Genomic DNA, 19830 nt, shown 5'->3' on the forward strand with positions numbered 1-19830 from the left:
TGACAGACTTCACTGGATCGCAGGTTTCTCACTCAGTGCCTTACATTCTATGCATTTACCCGCAGCGATAAGCCCACGATCCATTTATTATTTTTTTTATGCTGACGAAAAGTCAGCAGTAACGAAAAGTGAACGAATAGTAAATGATTTTGAGCGAAAATCGTCCCATGTAAATTGCCCTCTAATCTTTTGTGCATCCCTTGATCTCAGTCTGATAGTCTGGCCTGCATTGAATTGGATACAAAGTGGAGAGCAATTTGTTTTCCCTCCTCCTTTCCAAAAAAACTACTCCAGAATGCTTAACTTGAAAGCAAAATTTTGGGCAATTCGGTGGTTAAATTAAAAAAAAGTGTTTAGCATAACAGAATGCAACAAAAACTAACAAAATGAAAAGACAGAAATTCCCTGTTTGCCGGTTAGTGAAGTTTAGTTATTCTACAGAAACCTCTTTCGGTTTCATATGTATTACTTTGCTTAGCCCAAAAAAAAGTTCTGCAGCCAACTGCGGCCGGGGTCTGTAAGCATTGTGCAGTCTTGGTTGTGGGGAATCGTGAATGCATTAGAATTCTAAAAAATAAAAATATTGGTACATTTTGACTTTTGCATTTTCCAACCCTATCTTGAGTATACGGATCCTGATGAAGGCATTGTACTATGGCTTCTAAGAGGAGATCGGATCAGTTTATCTTATGTGATCAAGAAAGCTTTTTCCAAATGTCTGTACAGCGTTCTGGTTGGGATGAAGGGGCTGTCCATGTAGTGCGAGGAAGTGTCAGGCCCTGAGGAGCAAGCGATATTCTTCCTATTCACTCTCCACTCTGGGTAATACATATTTAGCAGGGACCCCTTTAATTAAAGAGGTATTCCCATCTTGCCTTTTCATAGCCAAGATGGGAAACCACTGCTCTACATTCACCTAGAGGCCTACAGAAAGAGCCAAGTGATTGGTGCAGCGCTGATTCTGCAGCTCTCATTCACTTAAATGTGAGTTACGGAATCGGTGCTGCGCTAATTGCTCAAGACTTTCTGACAGGTAGTTGGAACAGAGCCTCAGGCATGAAAAGCCAAGATGGCGGAACCTCGAACACAGAATTCCCTAATAGCTTTTTAGAAAATTGGTCTTCTAGACCGGACGAGTGGTAAAGTAGCTGCTCTTTTATCATCCCGTCATCTTCAGGTCTAAAGTTCTGCACGGAATACCTTCTCATAATATATATATTTCTAGCGGTCAGAGCTCCAAATCCCCCATACAGGCGTAGATTTAAAACTAAATATTCTGGCTACGACTACACAGCATTTTGTGCTATTCTAGTGTTTAAGTTCAATAATTAACATAAATTGGATCTACTCACATTTATGTTTTTCCATACTTTTAGCAGTAGAAATAGCAATTTGGCGCGCTGTTCTAGCTGGCAAAAAATACATATGGGAACCCCATAGAAGCCTGGCCCTAGTATATGACATCTGCTCGTCTGTATTAACGGACCGGCTATTTTTGATGGCAGATGAAATATCTGGAAATGTATATTTATATGATCGGTCTAATTTGCCATGTTGCTCTATTTCCATAATGGCCGTATTCGGCTCCGCTTCCTCCTGGCAGCTGTTGTAGTGCTGGCAGTTTGCTGACGGCTGGCAGCGTACCTTGCTGTTCTAGTGTGGTGACCGCAGCCCAGTAGCACAATTAATCATTTAAGCCGGTACGGAGCCTCTGTACATGTGTCGTGTTCAGCCAGCTGGTAATGGGCCACATCTAATTGTCACTTTGCACATGCTTGTTCTGTAATCGGCCCCCTCCCTTCCTTCCACAAGGGTCTGAGGGGAGATGGCTGCTCATGTACCATTCCTACTGAAGACAGAAAAGTACAGTCCGAGTAGAAATACTTTACTTTGTCTATTTCTTTGAATCCATAATTTTTTTCCCTCGCTATCTCAGCTATTGATAACTTGATACTGAATAGTCGGAGCAGACTCCTAACAGGACTCCTTAAATGGCGCTCACATATCCTTCTCCAAAGCAGCGCGGCCAACATGGCCCCTGACTTCTGGCTTCCAATAGTTGCTGTCAGCACTCGCGCTGAGCGTAGCTGGTAACCCTTTAAATTAACCAATCGGCATTCGCGGGGTCCTGAGCGACCCCCTTGTGATGAGATTGTGAGGTGCTGGTTGGTCGTCATGGCAGCGCAGGGGCCTCTGAAGACACCCAGGACCGTCATGAATGAGTGTCCGTGGCGTGTCTTGATAGACTGCCAGAATACAGCATAATGCAATACTACGGCAATTGCATTACACAAGTTCATGTCCCGATAGAGGCCAAAAAAGGAAATGTAGAAATGAAGCAGTTGTGTTTTGTTTTTTTTTGTCTTCTTTTTCTTTTTATTAGCTTAAACAATAAAGGGTGTCAAAAGTTTAAAAACTCCTTTGTGTATTTTTAAGATTTAACCCTTTCCAATCCAATGTTGGGCCTGCCCCGACATCATCATTTTCCTCCACAGCTCCAATGTCGGGGCAGGCCCGACACTGTAGTGCAGGAGTGCATCTGCACCCGATCGGCAGACACATCGGGTGCAGATACACTTGTGCACTGGTCCTCATCAAGGACCCCCGAGGAGAAGGCAGAAAGGGTTTATAACTAGAGATGAGCGAACGTGTTCTTCCGAGCTTGATATTCGTGCGAATATTAGGGTGTTCGGGATGTTTGTTATTCGTAACGAACACCATGCGGTGTTCTGGTTACTTTCACTTCCTTCCCTGAGACGTTAGCGCGCTTTTTTTGGCCAATTGAAAGACAGGGAAGGCATTACAACTTCCCCCTGTGACGTTCAAGCCCTATACCACCCCCCTGCTGTGAGTGGCTGGGAAGATCAGGTGTCACCCGAACATAAAAGTCGGCCCCTCCCGCGGTTCGGCTCAGATGCCTGGTGAGTTAGCTGAGGGACAGTGCTGTTTGTACCGGAGCTGCTGTAGGGAAAGAATTGGTAGTTAGTGTAGGCTTCAAGACCCCCCAAAGGTCCTTATTAGGGCCACTGATAGCTGTGTGTTGGCTGCTGTTAGCAGTGCCATTTTTTTTTTCCTCAAAATCGGCTCTGCAGAGCGTTGCACCTGGCATTAGGGACAGAAGTGCTGCATAGGCAGGGAGAGTGTTAGGAGTGAGTGTAGCCTTCAAGAACCTCAACGGTCCTTTCTAGGGCCATATTTATCCGTGTGCAGTACTGTCCAGGCTGCTGTTAGCTGTGCTGCATTTTTTTTTGCTTCTCAAAATCGCCTCTGCAGAGCATTCCACCCTCCATTGATACTGCAGGGAAAGAATTGTATAGGCAGGGCCACAACACAGTTATTATTCATTGAATATACGCAGTGCTGCCTTTTGCTTGTAAAACAAGTGAAAATAATTCTATTTGTCCTGCCTCTGTCCGTCCTAAGGGCGGTGGACACGTGTCGGCTGCGTCTGCAACCTGTAAAAATCATACGCACCCAGCTACGTTTTACTCCTGGCTTCGCCATTTGCTTTCCTTAATTGGGAAAAAAAATACCTGCTCTGCCACAGTTAATAACTCTGCTACCCTCACGTTCTGTGACACATTAGCAGGAAAACAGCACAGTTATTAAACTTCTCATGTTCATAGAATATACGCAGTGCTGCCTTTTGGTGCAAAAAAACGGAAAATAATTCTATTTGTCCTGCCTCTGTCCGTCCTAACGCCGGTGGACACGTGTCGGCTGCGTCTGCAACCTGTAAAAATCAGACGCACCCAGCTACGTTTTACTCCTGGCTTCGCCATTTGCTTTCCTTAATTGGGAAAAAAAATACCTGCTCTGCCACAGTTAATAACTCTGCTACCCTCACGTTCTGTGACACATTAGCAGGAAAACAGCACAGTTATTAAACTTAGATTATTCATTCACTAGAGGCAGTGGGGCCTTTCGTTTTCAAAAAAGGGAAAAAATTATATTTGGCCTGCAGTCTTGCGCCAATTTATTTCCTGCCTGTGAAATCAAATCACTGGTAATACAGCATGCTGAGGGGTAGGGGTAGGCCTAGAGGACGTGGACGCGGCCGAGGACGCGGAGGGCCAAGTCAGGGTGTGGGCACAGGCCAAGCTCCTGATCCAGGTGTGTCGCAGCCGACTGCTGCGCGATTAGGAGAGAGGCACGTTTCTGGTGTCCCCACATTCATCGCCCAATTAATGGGTCCACGCGGGAGACGGTTATTAGAAAATGAGCAGTGTGAGCAGGTCCTGTCCTGGATGGCAGAAAGTGCTTCGAGCAACCTATCGTCTACCCGCAGTTCTGCGCCGTCCACTGCTGCCAATCCGAATCCTCTGTCTGCTGCTCCTCCTTCCTCCGAGCCTCCTCACTCCACTACAATAACACCTGCTCAGGAGCGGGAACACTCCCAGGAACTGTTCTCGGGCCCCTGCTTAGATTGGGCAGCAGCGGTTCCTCTCCCACCAGAGGAGTTTATCGTCACTGATGCCCAACCATTCGAAAGTTCCCGGGGTCCGGGGGAAGAGGCTGGGGACTTCCGCCAACTGTCTCAACAACTTTCTGTGGGTGAGGAGGACGATGACGATCAGACACAGTTGTCTTGCAGTGAGGTAGTAGTAAGGGCAGTAAGTCCGAGGGAGCAGCGCACAGAGGATTCGGAGGAAGAGCAGCAGGATGATGAGGTGACTGACCCCACCTGGTGTGCAACGCTTACTCAGGAGGACAGGTCTTCAGAGGGGGAGTCAAGGGCATCAGCAGGGCAGGTTGCAAGAGGCAGTGCGGTGGCCAGGGGTAGAGGCAGGGCCAGACCGAATAATCCACCAAGTGTTTCCCAAAGCGCCCCCTCGCGCCATGCCACCCTGCAGAGGCCGAGGTGCTCTAAGGTCTGGCAGTTTTTCACAGAGACGCCTGACGACCGACGAACAGTGGTGTGCAACCTTTGTCGCGCAAAGCTCAGCCGGGGAGCCAACACCAACAGCCTCACCACCACCACCATGCGCAGACATATGATGGCCAAGCACCCCGCAAGGTGGGACGAAGGCCGTTCAGCGCCTCCGGTTTGCACCCCTGCCTCTCCCCCTGTGCCCCAACCTGCCACTGAGATGCAACCCCCCTCTCAGGACACAGGCACTACCGTCTCCTGGCCTGCACCCACACCCTCACCTCCGCTGTCCTCGGCCCCATCCAGCAGTGTAGTTCAGCGCACCGTCCAGCCGTCGCTTGCGCAACTGTTGGAGCGCAAGCGCAAGTACGCCGCCACGCACCCGCACGCTCAAACGTTAACCGTCCGCATAGCAAAATTCATCAGCCTTCAGATGCTGCCGTATAGGGTTGTGGAAATGGAGTCCTTCAAAAGTATCATGGAGGCGGCGGCCCCGCGCTACTCAGTTCCCAGTCGCCACTACTTTTCCCGATGTGCCGTCCCAGCCCTGCACGACCACGTCTCCCGCAACATTGTACGCGCCCTCACCAACGCGGTTACTGCCACGGTCCACTTAACTACGGACACGTGGACAAGCACAGGCGGGCAGGGCCACTACATCTCCCTGACGGCACATTGGGTGAATTTAGTGGAGGCTGGGACAGAGTCAGAGCCTGGGACCGCTCACGTCCTACCCACCCCCAGAATTGCGGGCCCCAGCTCGGTGGTGGTATCTGCGGAGGTGTATGCTTCCTCCACTAAAGCACCCTCCTCCTCCTCTGTCTCGCAATCAAGATGTGTTAGCAGCAGCATGTCGCCAGCAGTCGGTGTCGCGCGGTGTGGCAGCACAGCGGTGGGCAAGCGTCAGCAGGCCGTGCTGAAACTACTCAGCTTAGGCGATAAGAGGCACACGGCCCACGAACTGCTGCAGGGTCTGACACAGCAGACCGACCGCTGGCTTGCGCCACTGAGCCTCCAACCGGGCATGGTCGTGTGTGACAACGGCCGTAACCTGGTGGCGGCTCTGCAGCTCGGCAGCCTCACGCACGTGCCATGCCTGGCCCACGTCTTTAATTTGGTGGTTCAGCGCTTTCTGAAAAGCTACCCACGCTTGTCAGACCTGCTCGTAAAGGCGCGCCGGCTCTGCGCACATTTTCGCAAGTCCCACACGGACGCTGCCACCCTGCGCACCCTGCAACATCACTTTAAGCTGCCAGTGCACCGACTGCTGTGCGACGTGCCCACACGGTGGAACTCTACGCTCCACATGTTGGCCAGGCTCTATGAACAACGTAGAGCTATAGTCGAATACCAACTCCAACATGGGCGGCGCAGTGGGAGTCAGCCTCCTCAATTCCTTTCAGAAGAGTGGGCCTGGTTGGCAGACATCTGCCATGTCCTTGGTAATTTTGAGGAGTCTACCCAGGTGGTGAGCGGCGATGCTACAATCATTAGCGTCACCATTCCTCTGCTATGCATCTTGAGAAATTCCCTGCAAACCATAAAGGCAGCTGCTTTGCGCTCGGAAACGGGGGCGGGGGAAGACAGTATGCCGCTGGATAGTCAGGGCACCCTCCTGTCTATTTCTCAGCGCGTACAGGAGGAGGAGGAGGAGCATGAGGAGGATGAGGAGGAGGGGGAAGAGACAGCTTGGGCCGCTGCTGACGGTACACCGGCTGATTGCCTGTCATCCTTTCAGCGTGTATGGCCTGAGGAGGAGGAGGAGGAGGAGGATCCTGAAAGTGATCTTCCTAGTGAAGACAGCCATGTGTTGCGTACAGGTACCCTGGCACACATGGCTGACTTCATGTTAGGATGCCTTTCTCGTGACCCTCGCGTTGCACGCATTCTGGCCACGACGGATTACTGGGTGTACACACTGCTCGATCCACGGTATAAGGAGAACCTGCCCACTCTGATTCCCGAAGAGGAAAGGGGTTCGAGAGTGTTGCTATACCACAGGACCCTTGCGGACAAGCTGATGGTAAAATTCCCAGCCGACAGCGCTAGTGGCAGAAGGCGCAGTACCGAGGGCAAGGTAGCAGGGGATGTGCGTAGATCGAGCAGCATGTACATCCCAGGCAGTGCAACAGTCTTTAAGGGCCTGGCCAGCTTTATGGCTCCCCACCAAGACTGTGTCACCGCTCCCCAGTCACGGCTGAGTCGGCGGGAGCACTGTAAAAGGATGGTGAGGGAGTACGTAGCGGATCGCACGACCATCCTTGGTGACGCCTCTGCCCCCTACAACTACTGGGTGTCGAAGCTGGACACGTGGCCTGAACTAGCGCTGTATGCCCTGGAGGTGCTTGCTTGTCCTGCGGCTAGCGTCTTGTCGGAGAGGGTGTTTAGTGCGGCTGGGGGAATCATCACAGATAAGCGTAGCCGCTTGTCAACCGACAGTGCCGACAGGCTAACACTCATCAAGATGAACAAAGGCTGGATTTCCCCAGACTTCTGTTCTCCACCAGCGGACAGCAGCGATACGTAAGCAATACGTAGGCTGCACCCGCGGATGGAAGCTACGTTCTCTCTCACCATCCAAAACGGGGACATTTCTGCTTCATCAATCTGTGTATAATATTCCTCCTCCTCCTCCTGCTCCTCCTCCTGAAACCTCACGTAATCACGCTGAACGGGCAATTTTTCTTAGGGCCACAAGGCTCACTCAAATAATTTTTCTGAACAATTTTTATAAGTTTCAATGCGCTTAAAAGCGTTGGAACTTTAACTTGAACCAATTTTTCGTTACACTGGGCTGCCTCCAGGCCTAGTTACCACTTAAGCCACATTAACCAAAGCGATTAATGGGTTTCACCTGCCCTCTTGGCTGGCCATGGCCAATTTTTGGGATGTACATTAGTACTGTTGATACAGCAATTTTTGTGGGCCCTCGCCTACAGTGTAATCAAATTAATTTTTAGCCCACCTGCATTACAGCTGACGTTACCTCAGCTGTGTTGGGCAATGCAATGGGATATTTTTGTGTACCGCTGGTGGGTTCCAGGGAGCCACCCATGCTGTAGGTGCACACGGAGTTTTTAACACATCTGTACACTTGTAAAGAACCCCAGTCTGACTGGGGCATGCAGTGTGGGCCGAAGCCCACCTGTATTACACACAACATTACTACCTCAGCTGTGTTGGGCAATGCAATGGGATATTTCTATGTACCGCCGGTGGCTTCCTGGCACCCACCCAGGCAGTGGGTCCACAGGGAGTTTAACCTACATGTGTCCACTTCTAAAGAACCCCAGTCTGACTGGGGCATGCAGTGTGGGCCGAAGCCCACCTGTATTACACACGACATTACTACCTCAGCTGTGTTGGGCAATGCAATGGGATATTTTTGTGTACCGCTGGTGGGTTCCAGGGAGCCACCCATGCTGTAGGTGCACACGGAGTTTTTAATACATCTGTACACTTGTAAAGAACCCCAGTCTGACTGGGGCATGCAGTGTGGGCCGAAGCCCACCTGCATTATGCACGACATTACTACCTCAGCTGTGTTGGGCAATGCAATGGGATATTTCTATGTACCGCCGGTGGCTTCCTGGCACCCACCCATGCTGTAGGTGCACACGGAGTTTTTACTACATCTGTACACTTCTAAAGAACCCCAGTCAGACTGGGGCATGCAGTGTGGGCCGAAGCCCACCTGCATTATGCACGACATTACTACCTCAGCTGTGTTGGGCAATGCAATGGGATATTTCTATGTACCACCGGTGGCTTCCTGGCACCCACCCATGCTGTCGGTCCACAGGGACTTCACAATAGGGAGTTGTACCTGCCTGTGTCTATGAATTAAAAAGCCCGGTCTAACTGGGGCATGCAGACACCTTGACAGAATGAATAGTGTGTGGCACATAGGTTCCCCATTGCTATGCCTACGTGTGCAGCTCCTGATGGCGGTGGCACAGGATTCTATTTCTCATTGCTTCTGTACAGCATTGTGGGCTATCGCTCCGCCACTTTTAAAGAGGGTCGCTGCCTAGCCGTGCCAACCCTCTGCAGTGTGTGCCTGCAGTTCCTCCTCATGGCAGACGCACTTCTAAATAGACATGAGGCTGGTGTGGCATGAGGGCAGCTGAAGGCTGCGCAGGGACAGTTTGGTGTGTGCTGTGGGGGGGAGGGGGGGCGGTTGGTCAGCATGTAACCCAGGAGAAGTGGCAGCGGAGTGTCATCCAGGCAGTGATTGTGCTTTGTTGTAGCTAGTGTGGTGCTTAGCAAAGGTATGCCATGCTAATGAGGGCTTTTCAGAAGTAAAAGTTGTTGGGAGGGGGGGGGGGCCCACTCTTGCCGGTATTGTGGCTTAATAGTGGGACCTGTGAACTTGAGATGCAGCCCAACATGTAGCCCCTCGCCTGCCCTATCCGTTTCTGTGTCATTCCCATCACTTTGTTGAATTGCCCAGATTTTCACACATGAAAACCTTAGCGAGCATCGGCGAAATACAAAAATGCTCTGGTCGCCCATTGACTTCAATGGGGTTCGTTGTTCGAAACGAACCCTCGAGCATCGCGGGAAGTTCGTTCCGAATAACGAGCACCCGAACATTTTGGTGTTCGCTCATCTCTATTTATAACCCTTTCTGCCTTCTCCTTTACACATTACATAGCGCTCAATTAGCGCTATGTAATGCATAGAGATTCCGGCCGGCGATCATGTGACCGCCGGTGTTACCTGACCCTCAGCGGTCACATGAACTCCGAGCCGGGAGCCTGCACTGTGGGACCTGCTTACCTGACCGGCATCTTGCGCGTTCTCCTTCTGTCTCCCGGCCCGGCGATCAGTTGACCGCCATGTGCCACCTGACCCCAGCGGTCACATGATCGCCGAGCCGGGAGGCAGAAGGAGAATGCGGAAGACGCCGGACAGGTATACAGGTCCCTCCACGGTGCAGTGAGCACCTGTATCCTCCTGAACTCTGTCAGTTCAGGAGGGTGCAGGGAAAATGTATTTTTTTCTCACCCATTTTCCCCATCTCCAATTTATTTGGAGCTGGGGAGAATGGGTGAGAAAAAATAAATGGATTGGAAAGGGTTAAAAAAAAGCAAAACAAAAACATATTTAGTATTACTGCATCCATAAAAGTCTGTGCTATCAAAATAAATGATCTCAAATGGTAAAAGAAAAAATAAATACATAATACCAGAATTGTCGCCCTGTCTCTTTAAAAAAAAAAAAAAGTTATAAAAATACTATCAAAAAGTCATTTCCAAAATAGTACCAATAGAAACCACAGATCATCCTGCAAAAAGAACGAGCTCTCTGACAGCACAAGTAATAGGAAGAATAAATCATTGTCAGTCACAAGATGGCGACAGAAAAAATATTTTTTTAAATGATATTTGATTTGTTAAATGGTACAGCAAAAACAAACTTGAATAATGTTGATATTGTCCTGATCCTAGCGAACCATAGAATAAAGTTATGTCATTTTTGCTGTAGTGTGTACGCCACAAAAACTATACACCCCACATTAGATAGCAAGTGTTTTTTTTTTAAATTTTTTTCTTTCACTCCATTCAGAATTTTTTTAAAGTTTTTCAAAACCTTATGTACTACATTCGGTGGTACCATTGAAAGCTACAACTCAGGGTGGGGTCACACGAGCGTGTTTTTGTGTGTGCATACGCACGCACAAAAACACGCTTGTATTTGCAACATTGCATTCCCTATGGTGTGTGCACATGTCCGTACTTTGCAGGTGCGTGCACCATAGGGAATGCACACATTGTTTTCTATGGAGTCGCGGCTGCTGCCAGCGGCTTCATTGAAAACAATGGTCTGCCGGCACCCCTGCATTATTTTTCAGGGAAGGGCTTTACATATAAGCTCTTCCCTGAAAAAACATTTTAGTGTAAAAAAAAAAACAAAAAAAAACTTACCTTTACGCCACTGCCATGGCCGCCGCGGGGATGAAGAACACATCATTTCCTTCACCCCCGCTAGTTAAAAGAATTCCCTGCTGCTACATCTGCCACATCTGTGCCAGATGCAGCAGAGGAATTCTTCAATTCCCAACCTCATATGTGACAGCTGCGGTAAAGAATCCTGCTGCCGGCATCCCCGAGATTAAATTTTCAGGGAAGGACTTTAAACATAAGCCCTTCCCTGAAAATCCAAGTAAAGTAGTGTTTAAAAAAAAAAAAAAGCATACTCCCCTCCTTTGAGCTGCCGGGGCTCAGCCGCGATTTCTGCGGCTGTCCCCGTCTCTGTAGTTCTGAGCTATCAGCAGACTGGGATTTAAAATCCCCGCCTGCTGGTAGCTCTGATTGTGATTGGCTGAGCGCTTCAGCCAATCACAATCAGAGCTACCAGCAGGCAGGGATTTAAAATCCCCAGCTGCTGATGGCTCAGCAGTGCTACAGAGCTGGGGACAGCGGCAGAGGTCGCTGCTGAGCCCCGGCAGCCGTCAATGGATTTCAGGGAAGGGCTTCATAAGCCCTTCCCTGAAAAGCCATTTAAAATGGTGTAAAAAAAAAAAAATCCATGGCTGCTGATGGCTCAGAACTACAGAGTCGGGGACAGCGGCAGAAGTCGCGGCTGAGCCCCGGCAGGTGAGTATTGAATTTTTCTTTTCTTTTTTTTTTTTTTTTACACTATTTTAAATGGCTTTTCAGGGAAGGGCTTATTAAGCCCTTCCCTGAAAAGCCATTGACGGCTGCCGGGGCTCAGCGGCGACTTCTGCCGCTGTCCCCGACTCTGCACTGCTGTGCTGAGCTATCGGCGGGCGGATATTTAAAATCCCTGCCTGCTGGTAGTTCTGATTGTGATTGGCTGAAGCGCTCAGCCAATCACAATCAGAGCTACCAGCAGGTGGGGATTTTAAATCCCCGGCTGCTGATAGCTCAGAACTACAGAGCCGGGGACAGCGGCAGAAATCACGGCTGAGCCCCGGCAGATGAGTATTTATTTTTTTTGTACACTATTTCAAATGGATTTTCAGTGAGGGGCTTATGAAGCCCTTCCCTTATAAGCCATTGACGGGGATGCCGGCAGCAGGATTCTCTCCCGCAGCTGTCATGTGTGACAGCTGCGATTGAGAATTGAAGAATTCCTCTGCTGCATCTGTCACAGATGTGGAAGATGTAGCAGCAGGGAATTCTTTTAACTATCGGGGGTGAAGGAAACATCTGCTGCATATGTAAAGCCCTTCCCTGAAAAAGAATGCAGGGGGCTGGCAGAGCATTGTTTTGAATGGAGCCACCGGCAGCAGCCGCCGCAGCTCCATTGAAAACAAGCACGCAGCTGCATACACGCGTGTTTTTGCTCATACGTAGGTGCGCACCTATGTACGCGCGAAAACACGGTTGTGTGACCCCCACCCTCATAGTGTAAAAAAAAAAAAGCCCGCAGGCAGCCGTGTCGGCAGAAAAATAAGAGTTAGGATTTGTTTTAAAGTGGGGAGAAGAAAACATACCTCAAAAAACAAAAAAGATCTGCATCCTAAGGAGGTTAATGTGCGTTTAGTGCATATGTTAATTACATTAAAAACTGTCTAACAGGACAATTGGCCTTGTTGCTCATGGCACCAATCATTGCGAAGCTTCCATTTTTCATTAGAGCAGTTTAAGAAATAAAAGCTGCACTGTGATTGGCTGAGCGCAACAGAGTCTAGAATAAGTTAAGAAAGTTTTGGAAGCCCTTGTATACTTGTGGCTAAACAGATTCTCATACAAAGAGTAATAAAAAGTTGTGAGACTGTCAAGATGCTGGACACGTGTGGACTGACCATGAAGGGGATGGCGATGTGATTGACTGCCAGGAACAGTAGAGGGAGGGACGGCTGAGCACCATCTGGGGGATATAAATCAGCCCCATCCAGCTATTCCTGTCTCAGTAACCGCTGAGCATACAGGACTGCATACCACTACTAAAATGGAACTGCTGACAAGGAAAAAAAGGAAAAATTGAGTATCCACCTATTTTAGATGACTTCAGATGCTGTAAAATGTCGCGGTCGTGCGGCTTGCGTGCAGAACTGTCCCACAACATCTAATACTCCTGTGGGGCATCAAACCTCTGGTTCCAAAAGGCATCTTTTTTTTCTTTGTTTGCAAAAATGTATGTTGTCTAAAAAGTGTAACTTGTAGAGTCTGCAGCACTTACATGGTGGATAATGTCACCACTACATATGTGACGAGCGGCGGACCGCAGTGCAAGGCAGCTGGTAATCGGGTGTACGGAGAACGCCGGCCGGCCTAACACAGACAGCAGGTGTGCCTCATTATACAGCGGGTATTAGTCTGCTTTTAATGCTAATGAAGGCACAAGTGGAGCCGCCGGATGATAATTACATCTTCATCATGTTGGTGTCTGTCTTCAATACAGCCAAATTCACGTAGACAAAAGTTCTTTTAAATGTCGCATTTAAGAACTGAGAAACCAAGTGCTGCCGCTCGCCATAACTTTTTATTTTTTTAATTTTTTTTCCACATTTGCAATTCTCAGCAAACACTCTTGTGTAGAACGTGATCTGTGTTCTGGGAGGTATAGGGGGAAGGTACCCAGACAGGCATTTTATTGGTCAGTCTTAAGACATTTGATGGATTTTACTCCAACGTATTTTTTTTTTTTTAAATAAATTTAGCACAGATTTTGCCTTTTGTGCATCAGTGAAGCTGCATTCTTCTTTTTCACCAGCAGGGTGTGCCCTTTTACACTTCAGCGTTTTCTATGGCTCTTTGTTACTGGTGAAATTGCTGTGTCAGAAATTTGCACCCAAATCTGCCATCTGATGCCGGACGGTGGGGGGAGTGCCTGTAAGAGTCACGTTATATACACCCTCCTAATGTTCTGCCATGGCTGCCCCCTGGTATGAATGCCCAGTCACCATGCTTTGTGTAATGCAGACAATCTACTCCCAGGGTTACATGCGGTTTTGCTGGACCTCAAGTTGTTATTTCCTTTCTTGCACTCAATGAGCATACAGGAAATAAATCCAGCGGTGGATTAATATGTATGATTTATTCTGACAGACGAGAAGCTATATGCATTAATTTTCCTGTCTGAGTGCCCGCGCTCCTGTCTCCTCTCTATGGGAGGTGGGCAGATCCCAAATCCCATTTAATTAGGACCTGTCTCCTCTCCATTTATCTGGCTTCCAATTTTCCATGCCTTCTGTTATAAGCAGGCTAATTTATGGCTGGGAGCTCAATTTGCGTTTGTGTTCGCACAGTCTGCTCGCACTGGCGTTGGTCTGCTTCGTCACCTGCGCCGAGACGGATTCGCTCATAGAAGGCTCTTGTCTACTCAGCACACAAAGCCGAGTCAAAGGCATAAATTCCCTCTTTCTTATTAGACGGGAGGATAATGGATTCCACATTCTGCTGTCCGTCGCTTTATAGCACTTCGTAAATATATGGCGCTTCACCCTCACTATATCATACTGATCGGTGCTGAGCGCAGCACGTCGGTGGAAGTGTGTTTAACTAAAGGAGAGATTGACTTTATAAAAAACTTGCCCAATCCCATAAATGGCTGAAGTTTCAGGCCGGCTTCACACGAGCCATAAACGCTACGGAAATCCTGCAGCCTTTGCGGTAGAAGCCACGTGGAGGCTTTCAGAAATCTCCTTCACACGGAGCAGAAATTTTCCGCGACTAATCTGCAGCGGTTTTGAAAAACGTAGCGTATTCTAAATCCACAGTATACCTGTTTATGCAGCGGACTTGTAATGCAGGATTCATGCTTGATATACAAGGGTTAACTTCAACTGCAGATCTACAATGAAAAACATAACAAAGCGGCGCCATGTAGCTGCGGATTTGCAGTTTTGTTTTCCACTGTGGAAAGCTGCAGCCAGTGTGAAGTTGGCCTAAATGATCGTTTTGTCCTGATTTTAGCGGGTCCTACATATAGCACATGTGATTAGATTTGGGATGAAAACCTTGATATTTTGTACCCAATCCCATCCGACAGAATTAAGTATTTGTCACCTTTTTGTTTCCTAGGATGTGTGAGGGAGAGAAGAGGAAGCTGGTTATTCCTTCAGAATTGGGTAAGGCTCGTGAGGACGGGCACGGGGTAATCCTGCGCGCTTACAGCCAGAATAAAATGGATGTATTCTTGTTTTCTCAGGATATGGAGATAGGGGAGCACCCCCAAAAATTCCAGGTAAGATGCACCCCATAGTTGCTCTACAGTGATGGTCAGTCTAAGGGTCGGCTTTTACGCGGGCCGACAGTCAGGTAAATGACTGCATGAGCGCTGATGTCTCCGCTAAGGTCGCCAGCGCTTATGCAGAGCGTTTACACTGAAAGACATCGCTGGGTCTTAGCGCTTCACCTCCTATGTGAAGCACTTAGCAGGGAGCGTTTACACGCAACGGGAAGCCAGCAATTCAGCAATAGTTTTTTTGTGTAAAGAGTTATTGAAGTTTTTTTTGGTCCCCGACCTCTGACAGCCGAGCACCCGTTCTTCCTGTGGCGGGAGATCTGCGCCGGGCTTCTGATGCAGCCGCCGTCCAAAGACACCGCTGCAGAGTAAGGCCTCATGTCCACGGGGAAAATCGGCTCGCCGCGGATTCTTCATGCAGAATCCCGCAGCGGGTCCCTCCTTTCCCGCAGACATGAGGCCCAAAAATAAGCATTACTTACCTGTCCGGACGCTGCGGATCTGCCCTCCGTCGCAGCCGGATGTTCTTTCTTCGGTCCTGCGGATGTGCTCGGCCCGCTGGCAGTCTATTATTTTATTTTATTTTTTTTAACTCCTGCTCTCCCGCGCTGGAGAGCAGGAATTCAGCTGTGGGTGTGCCGCGGATACAGACAGCTTCCATAGGCTTCGGGAGACCTGCAGTAAAATGGAGCATGCTGCGGGTGGTTTCCTGCACACGCAATCCGTGCCTCGGGAAAATGACATCCGCAGGTATTTAACTATCCGTGGGTGTCCAATGCATCCCAATGGGGCGCGGGTGAGATGCTGCGGATTTTAAATGTATTTTAGCCGTGGACATGCGGCTTTAAGCTTCTTAACAGCTGTCGTCAAAAGATGTATGGCAGCCATAAAGAAGTTAAGACGACATGTCATCATTGCAGTGGTGTCCAAGTAGTAAATATTTGGTTATTTCAAGCCATATTCAATTACAACGGAGGGGTTGTAAAAGTAATATAATTTTTTTGTCTGCTTATGGAAAAAAAAATTTAATAAAAAAATGTTGTAAGGTTCAAAGAGAATATCCACAATCTACTTTGTGTTTCAAACCATTTAGTGCTTCGCCCTAGCCTCTAGAGATCACACACACACATATATGTGCACGCTTACAACATCTGGAGATCTTCTCGGCCACAGTGTGTCTATAATATGTGTAAACAGTCCAATAGTACATACGGCCGTACTGTCGCACGTCTAAGGCCTCATGTCCACGGGATAATTAATGTTTAAAATCCGCAGCGTTTCTCCGGCACGCGGATCCGCGCCCCATAGGGATGCATTGGACACCCGCAGGTAGTTAAATACCTGCAGATGTCATTTTTCCCTTCAGGCGCGGATTGCGTGCGGGAAAAAAAACGCGACATGCTCCATTTCCGTGCAGGTCTCCTGCAGGGACGGCTCCCGCAGGCTTCTATTGAAGCCTATGGAAGCCGTCCGGATCCGCGGAACACCCGTACCTGAATTAAAACGTACCTGTCCAGACACTGCAGATCTTCCCTCCGTCATGGCCGGATCTTCTTTCTGCGGCCCAGTGGATGTGCCTGGCGCATGCGTGCAGCACGCTGTCGGCGTGCCGAGCACATCCGCCGAGCGGAAGAAAGAAGATCCGGCCGAGACGGCGGGAAGATCCGCAGCGTCCGGACAGGTAATTAAATTCTAATTTTCAGCCCTCATGTCCGCGGGGCAGGAGGGACCCGCTCCGGATTCTGCATGGAGAATCCGCCGCGGGCCTGATTTTTCCCTGTGGACATGAGGCCTAAGGCTGCCTGCACACAGTAGAGCCGGATTTCCGCAGCAGATTTCGGCTGTGACCACAGCCGGTGACCCTGTGTACCCGTTTCTTCTGTACTGCAGATGGTAGCGGTGAACCGCGGTCGGACATGCACAGTACAGATCTTTATTTATTTTTTAAACTTCTGCTTTTCCCACGTCATTGCTAGGGCATGATGCAGAATCAGGGACCTGTCCACAATGTCAATTATTGACAGTGTGAAAATAGAGCATGTTGTGATTTTTTTTTAAATTTATTTATTTATTTTCCTCTGCTCGCGGAAGCTGCAGATTTAAATTTTTTTTTTCACTGCTTGCGTGCAAGACAAATCAAGTTTTCCATAGTGTTCTATGGGCAGTATTTGCTGCGGACCCGCAGTGCAGATGCCAGCCACAGATTCCGCAGTAAAAATCCGTTCGTGTGCAGGTGGCCTTGTACAGATGTGTTACAGATAGATGACTTTGCAACTAAGGCTTTCCTCACACGTGAAGGATGCTGGTTTTTAGCAACCCTCATCATTGACGAGGTGCACTAAACGCCCAGAAATAGAACAGACTCCGCACCGCTTTCCAGCACCGCGATTTTCGAACCATCGAGCGGCTGTCTGAGAGGCTCCATTGAACAAACAATGGGAGCCTTTGACAGTGTTTTGCGCTGCGCTGAAAAAAAACCCGTGTGTGTGATGGAGGCCTTACTCTGTGTCATCAGTATTTCATCTGTAGCTGCTTTCATTGGTTTTATTTTCTACAGGGCAAATACGGATCTGTATTTTTTTCTAGAAAAATAACAATACGAGGGCAAAAATGGACAAAAACAGGTCCTGCTGCATATTTCAAAAGAGTTTGCATAGCCCTATAGATTTACATTCGCTCTGTATGGAGGTCTGCAAAACATGGTTCAAAACTGGAATTCAAATAAGTTGGTCTGACAGCGGCGCATAACTAATCACATTCTAAAACAAAGTTGCATAATGCGGTTTAACTGCACAGAAAATTGTGATTCGATAAGGAGATCCTATCCAACAAAATATCAACATTTCCATATTAAACGTCCCATCACCATCCCATAAACACTACTGGGGGTCGTAGAAGTGTTGTCCGGGAACCAATCCAGATTCGCTGGGCCGCTCCATCTGCATGCAGTGTATCCTGACCCGCCGAGGACTGTCAGATCTCCCCAGTGAGCCTTGTGCTAATATGTGTCCTTCTCTTTCAGGAGGATCCACTCTGATCTTTGAGGTGGAATTGATAAAGATTGAACGAAGATCGGATTTGTAAATGGGGCGATGGGCCGGGCTTGTGTCTATGTTTGGGGTCCTGTTAGTGGGGGAAGAGGCGCCTCACACAATGCTCAATAAACACAAACACACAATTCTGGCCTCGTTTCATCTTAATTTTTCAGGTAAGAACCGTTTGCAGGAGAAGAGCGGGTAAACCAAGATGTTCCCTGCGGCTCACAGATATGATGTAAAGGGGTTGCTAATCTCCTTGAAGATCACTACAGTTAGGACCCTTTTACTCGGGATGACCTGGCGGGCACAGATTCGTGACCGCTCTTCCCAGCGCTTTTACATAGGGGCGAGCTTCACTTAGTGAATAGAGGCAGAGCGGCCAAGGATCGTTGGATTTGAGCTTGCCTGATCTTTTGTCCTCGCTTCCAGAAGAGCCTCAGGTTGGACACCCACTGGCGTTTTTTTCTCCACTGCGCTGCGAGAGTAAGTGGAAAAGTCGCGCAGCGCAGTGCGAGAAAGGTAAATCGCTGGAACATCGCTAGCCCCATTGAAAACATAGGGAGAATACCATGGACTTCTGCCACAGCTGTGGCAGAATGATATCCCATTGCTTTCTGGCAAGCCCTGCAGTATGATTATCGGGGAAGGGCTTGAAATATAAGCCCTTACCTGAAAATCATCATTAACTGGTTAAAAAAAAGAAAAAAAAATCTTTACTCGCCTCTCTGACACTCGTCCTCCAGCTGGCTCCCCAGCACGTTCAGCAGGTGGTGATTTAAAAATCCCCGCCTCCTGAAACGACTGTGCTGATTAGCTGAGTGCTCAGCCAATAGCAGCTAGTGCTTAGCTATTGGCTGAGCGCTCAGCCAATTACACATAGTGCTTAGCTATTCATTCATGAATAGCACTATCTGTAATTGGCTGAGCCCTCAGCCAATAGCTAAGCACGAGCTGCTATTAGCTGAGCCCTCAGCCAATCAGCACAGCCCTTTCAGGAGGCGGGGATTTTTAAATTCCTGCCTGCTGAAAGTGCTGGACATCAGTGTCGGGAAGCCAGACGGAAGGCGCGGCAGAGAGGTGAGTAAATTTTTTTTTTACCACTTATTGATGATTTTCAGGGAAGGGCTTACATTTCAAGCCCTTTCCCGAAAATCATACTGCAGGGTTTGCTACAAACCACTGCTTTCAATGGAAGCGGCAGCAGCGCCGATCCCATTGAAAGCAATGGGCTAGCATGCTGTACTTCTGCCACAGCTGTGGCAGAAGTCCGCGGCATTCTCCATATCTTTTCAGTGGGTCCAATTCTGGAGAACTTCCTTAACGAGACTATACTGTGTTTCCCCCAAAATAAGACTGTCTTCTATTAATTTTTGCCCCCAAAAGGGCACAGTGTCTTATTTTTTCTTTTTTTGGGGGGGTTGGGAGGGGGGGGGGGGGTTGTTTATACTCACCTGGTTCGCAGCGTCCCAATGGTCTTCGGCGTCCTGCTCGTCCCACAGCTGAGCTGCTTCCTGGTGATGGGGCTTTGAATAGCCCGCCTCTAGCAAAGCGAATGCTGTGATTGGCTTATCGAGCGCCAACAGCCAATCACAGCCGGTGCTCGATGAGCCAATCACAGCCGTTCAGTGATGTCATTCACACAGTTTACCGCAGCACCGCCGAAGACCATCGGGACTGCGCGGACCAGTTGAGTATTAATTTTTTTTTTGGGTGGGGCCGGTTAGCTAGGTCCTATTTTGGGGTGGCCTTATATTTCAAGCC

General features: G+C 48.8%; 1 protein-coding gene across 1 annotated transcript in view; it reads left to right on the plus strand.

Annotated features, from left to right (window-relative positions):
- Nucleotides 1-18209, plus strand: part of FKBP2 (FKBP prolyl isomerase 2) — a 35849-nt gene extending 17640 nt beyond the window's left edge. Inside the window, exons 4-6 of the mRNA XM_066582819.1 lie at nucleotides 14869-14915; nucleotides 14996-15031; nucleotides 18054-18209. Of these exons, the coding sequence (XP_066438916.1) occupies nucleotides 14869-14915; nucleotides 14996-15031; nucleotides 18054-18115 (145 nt within the window). The 3' untranslated portion in view covers nucleotides 18116-18209. The remainder of the gene's footprint in view (nucleotides 1-14868; nucleotides 14916-14995; nucleotides 15032-18053) is intronic.
- Nucleotides 18210-19830: the final 1621 nt, after the last annotated feature.

The sequence above is a fragment of the Eleutherodactylus coqui genome, chromosome 11 (genome assembly GCF_035609145.1).
Source record: "Eleutherodactylus coqui strain aEleCoq1 chromosome 11, aEleCoq1.hap1, whole genome shotgun sequence".
NCBI lineage: Eukaryota > Metazoa > Chordata > Amphibia > Anura > Eleutherodactylidae > Eleutherodactylus > Eleutherodactylus coqui.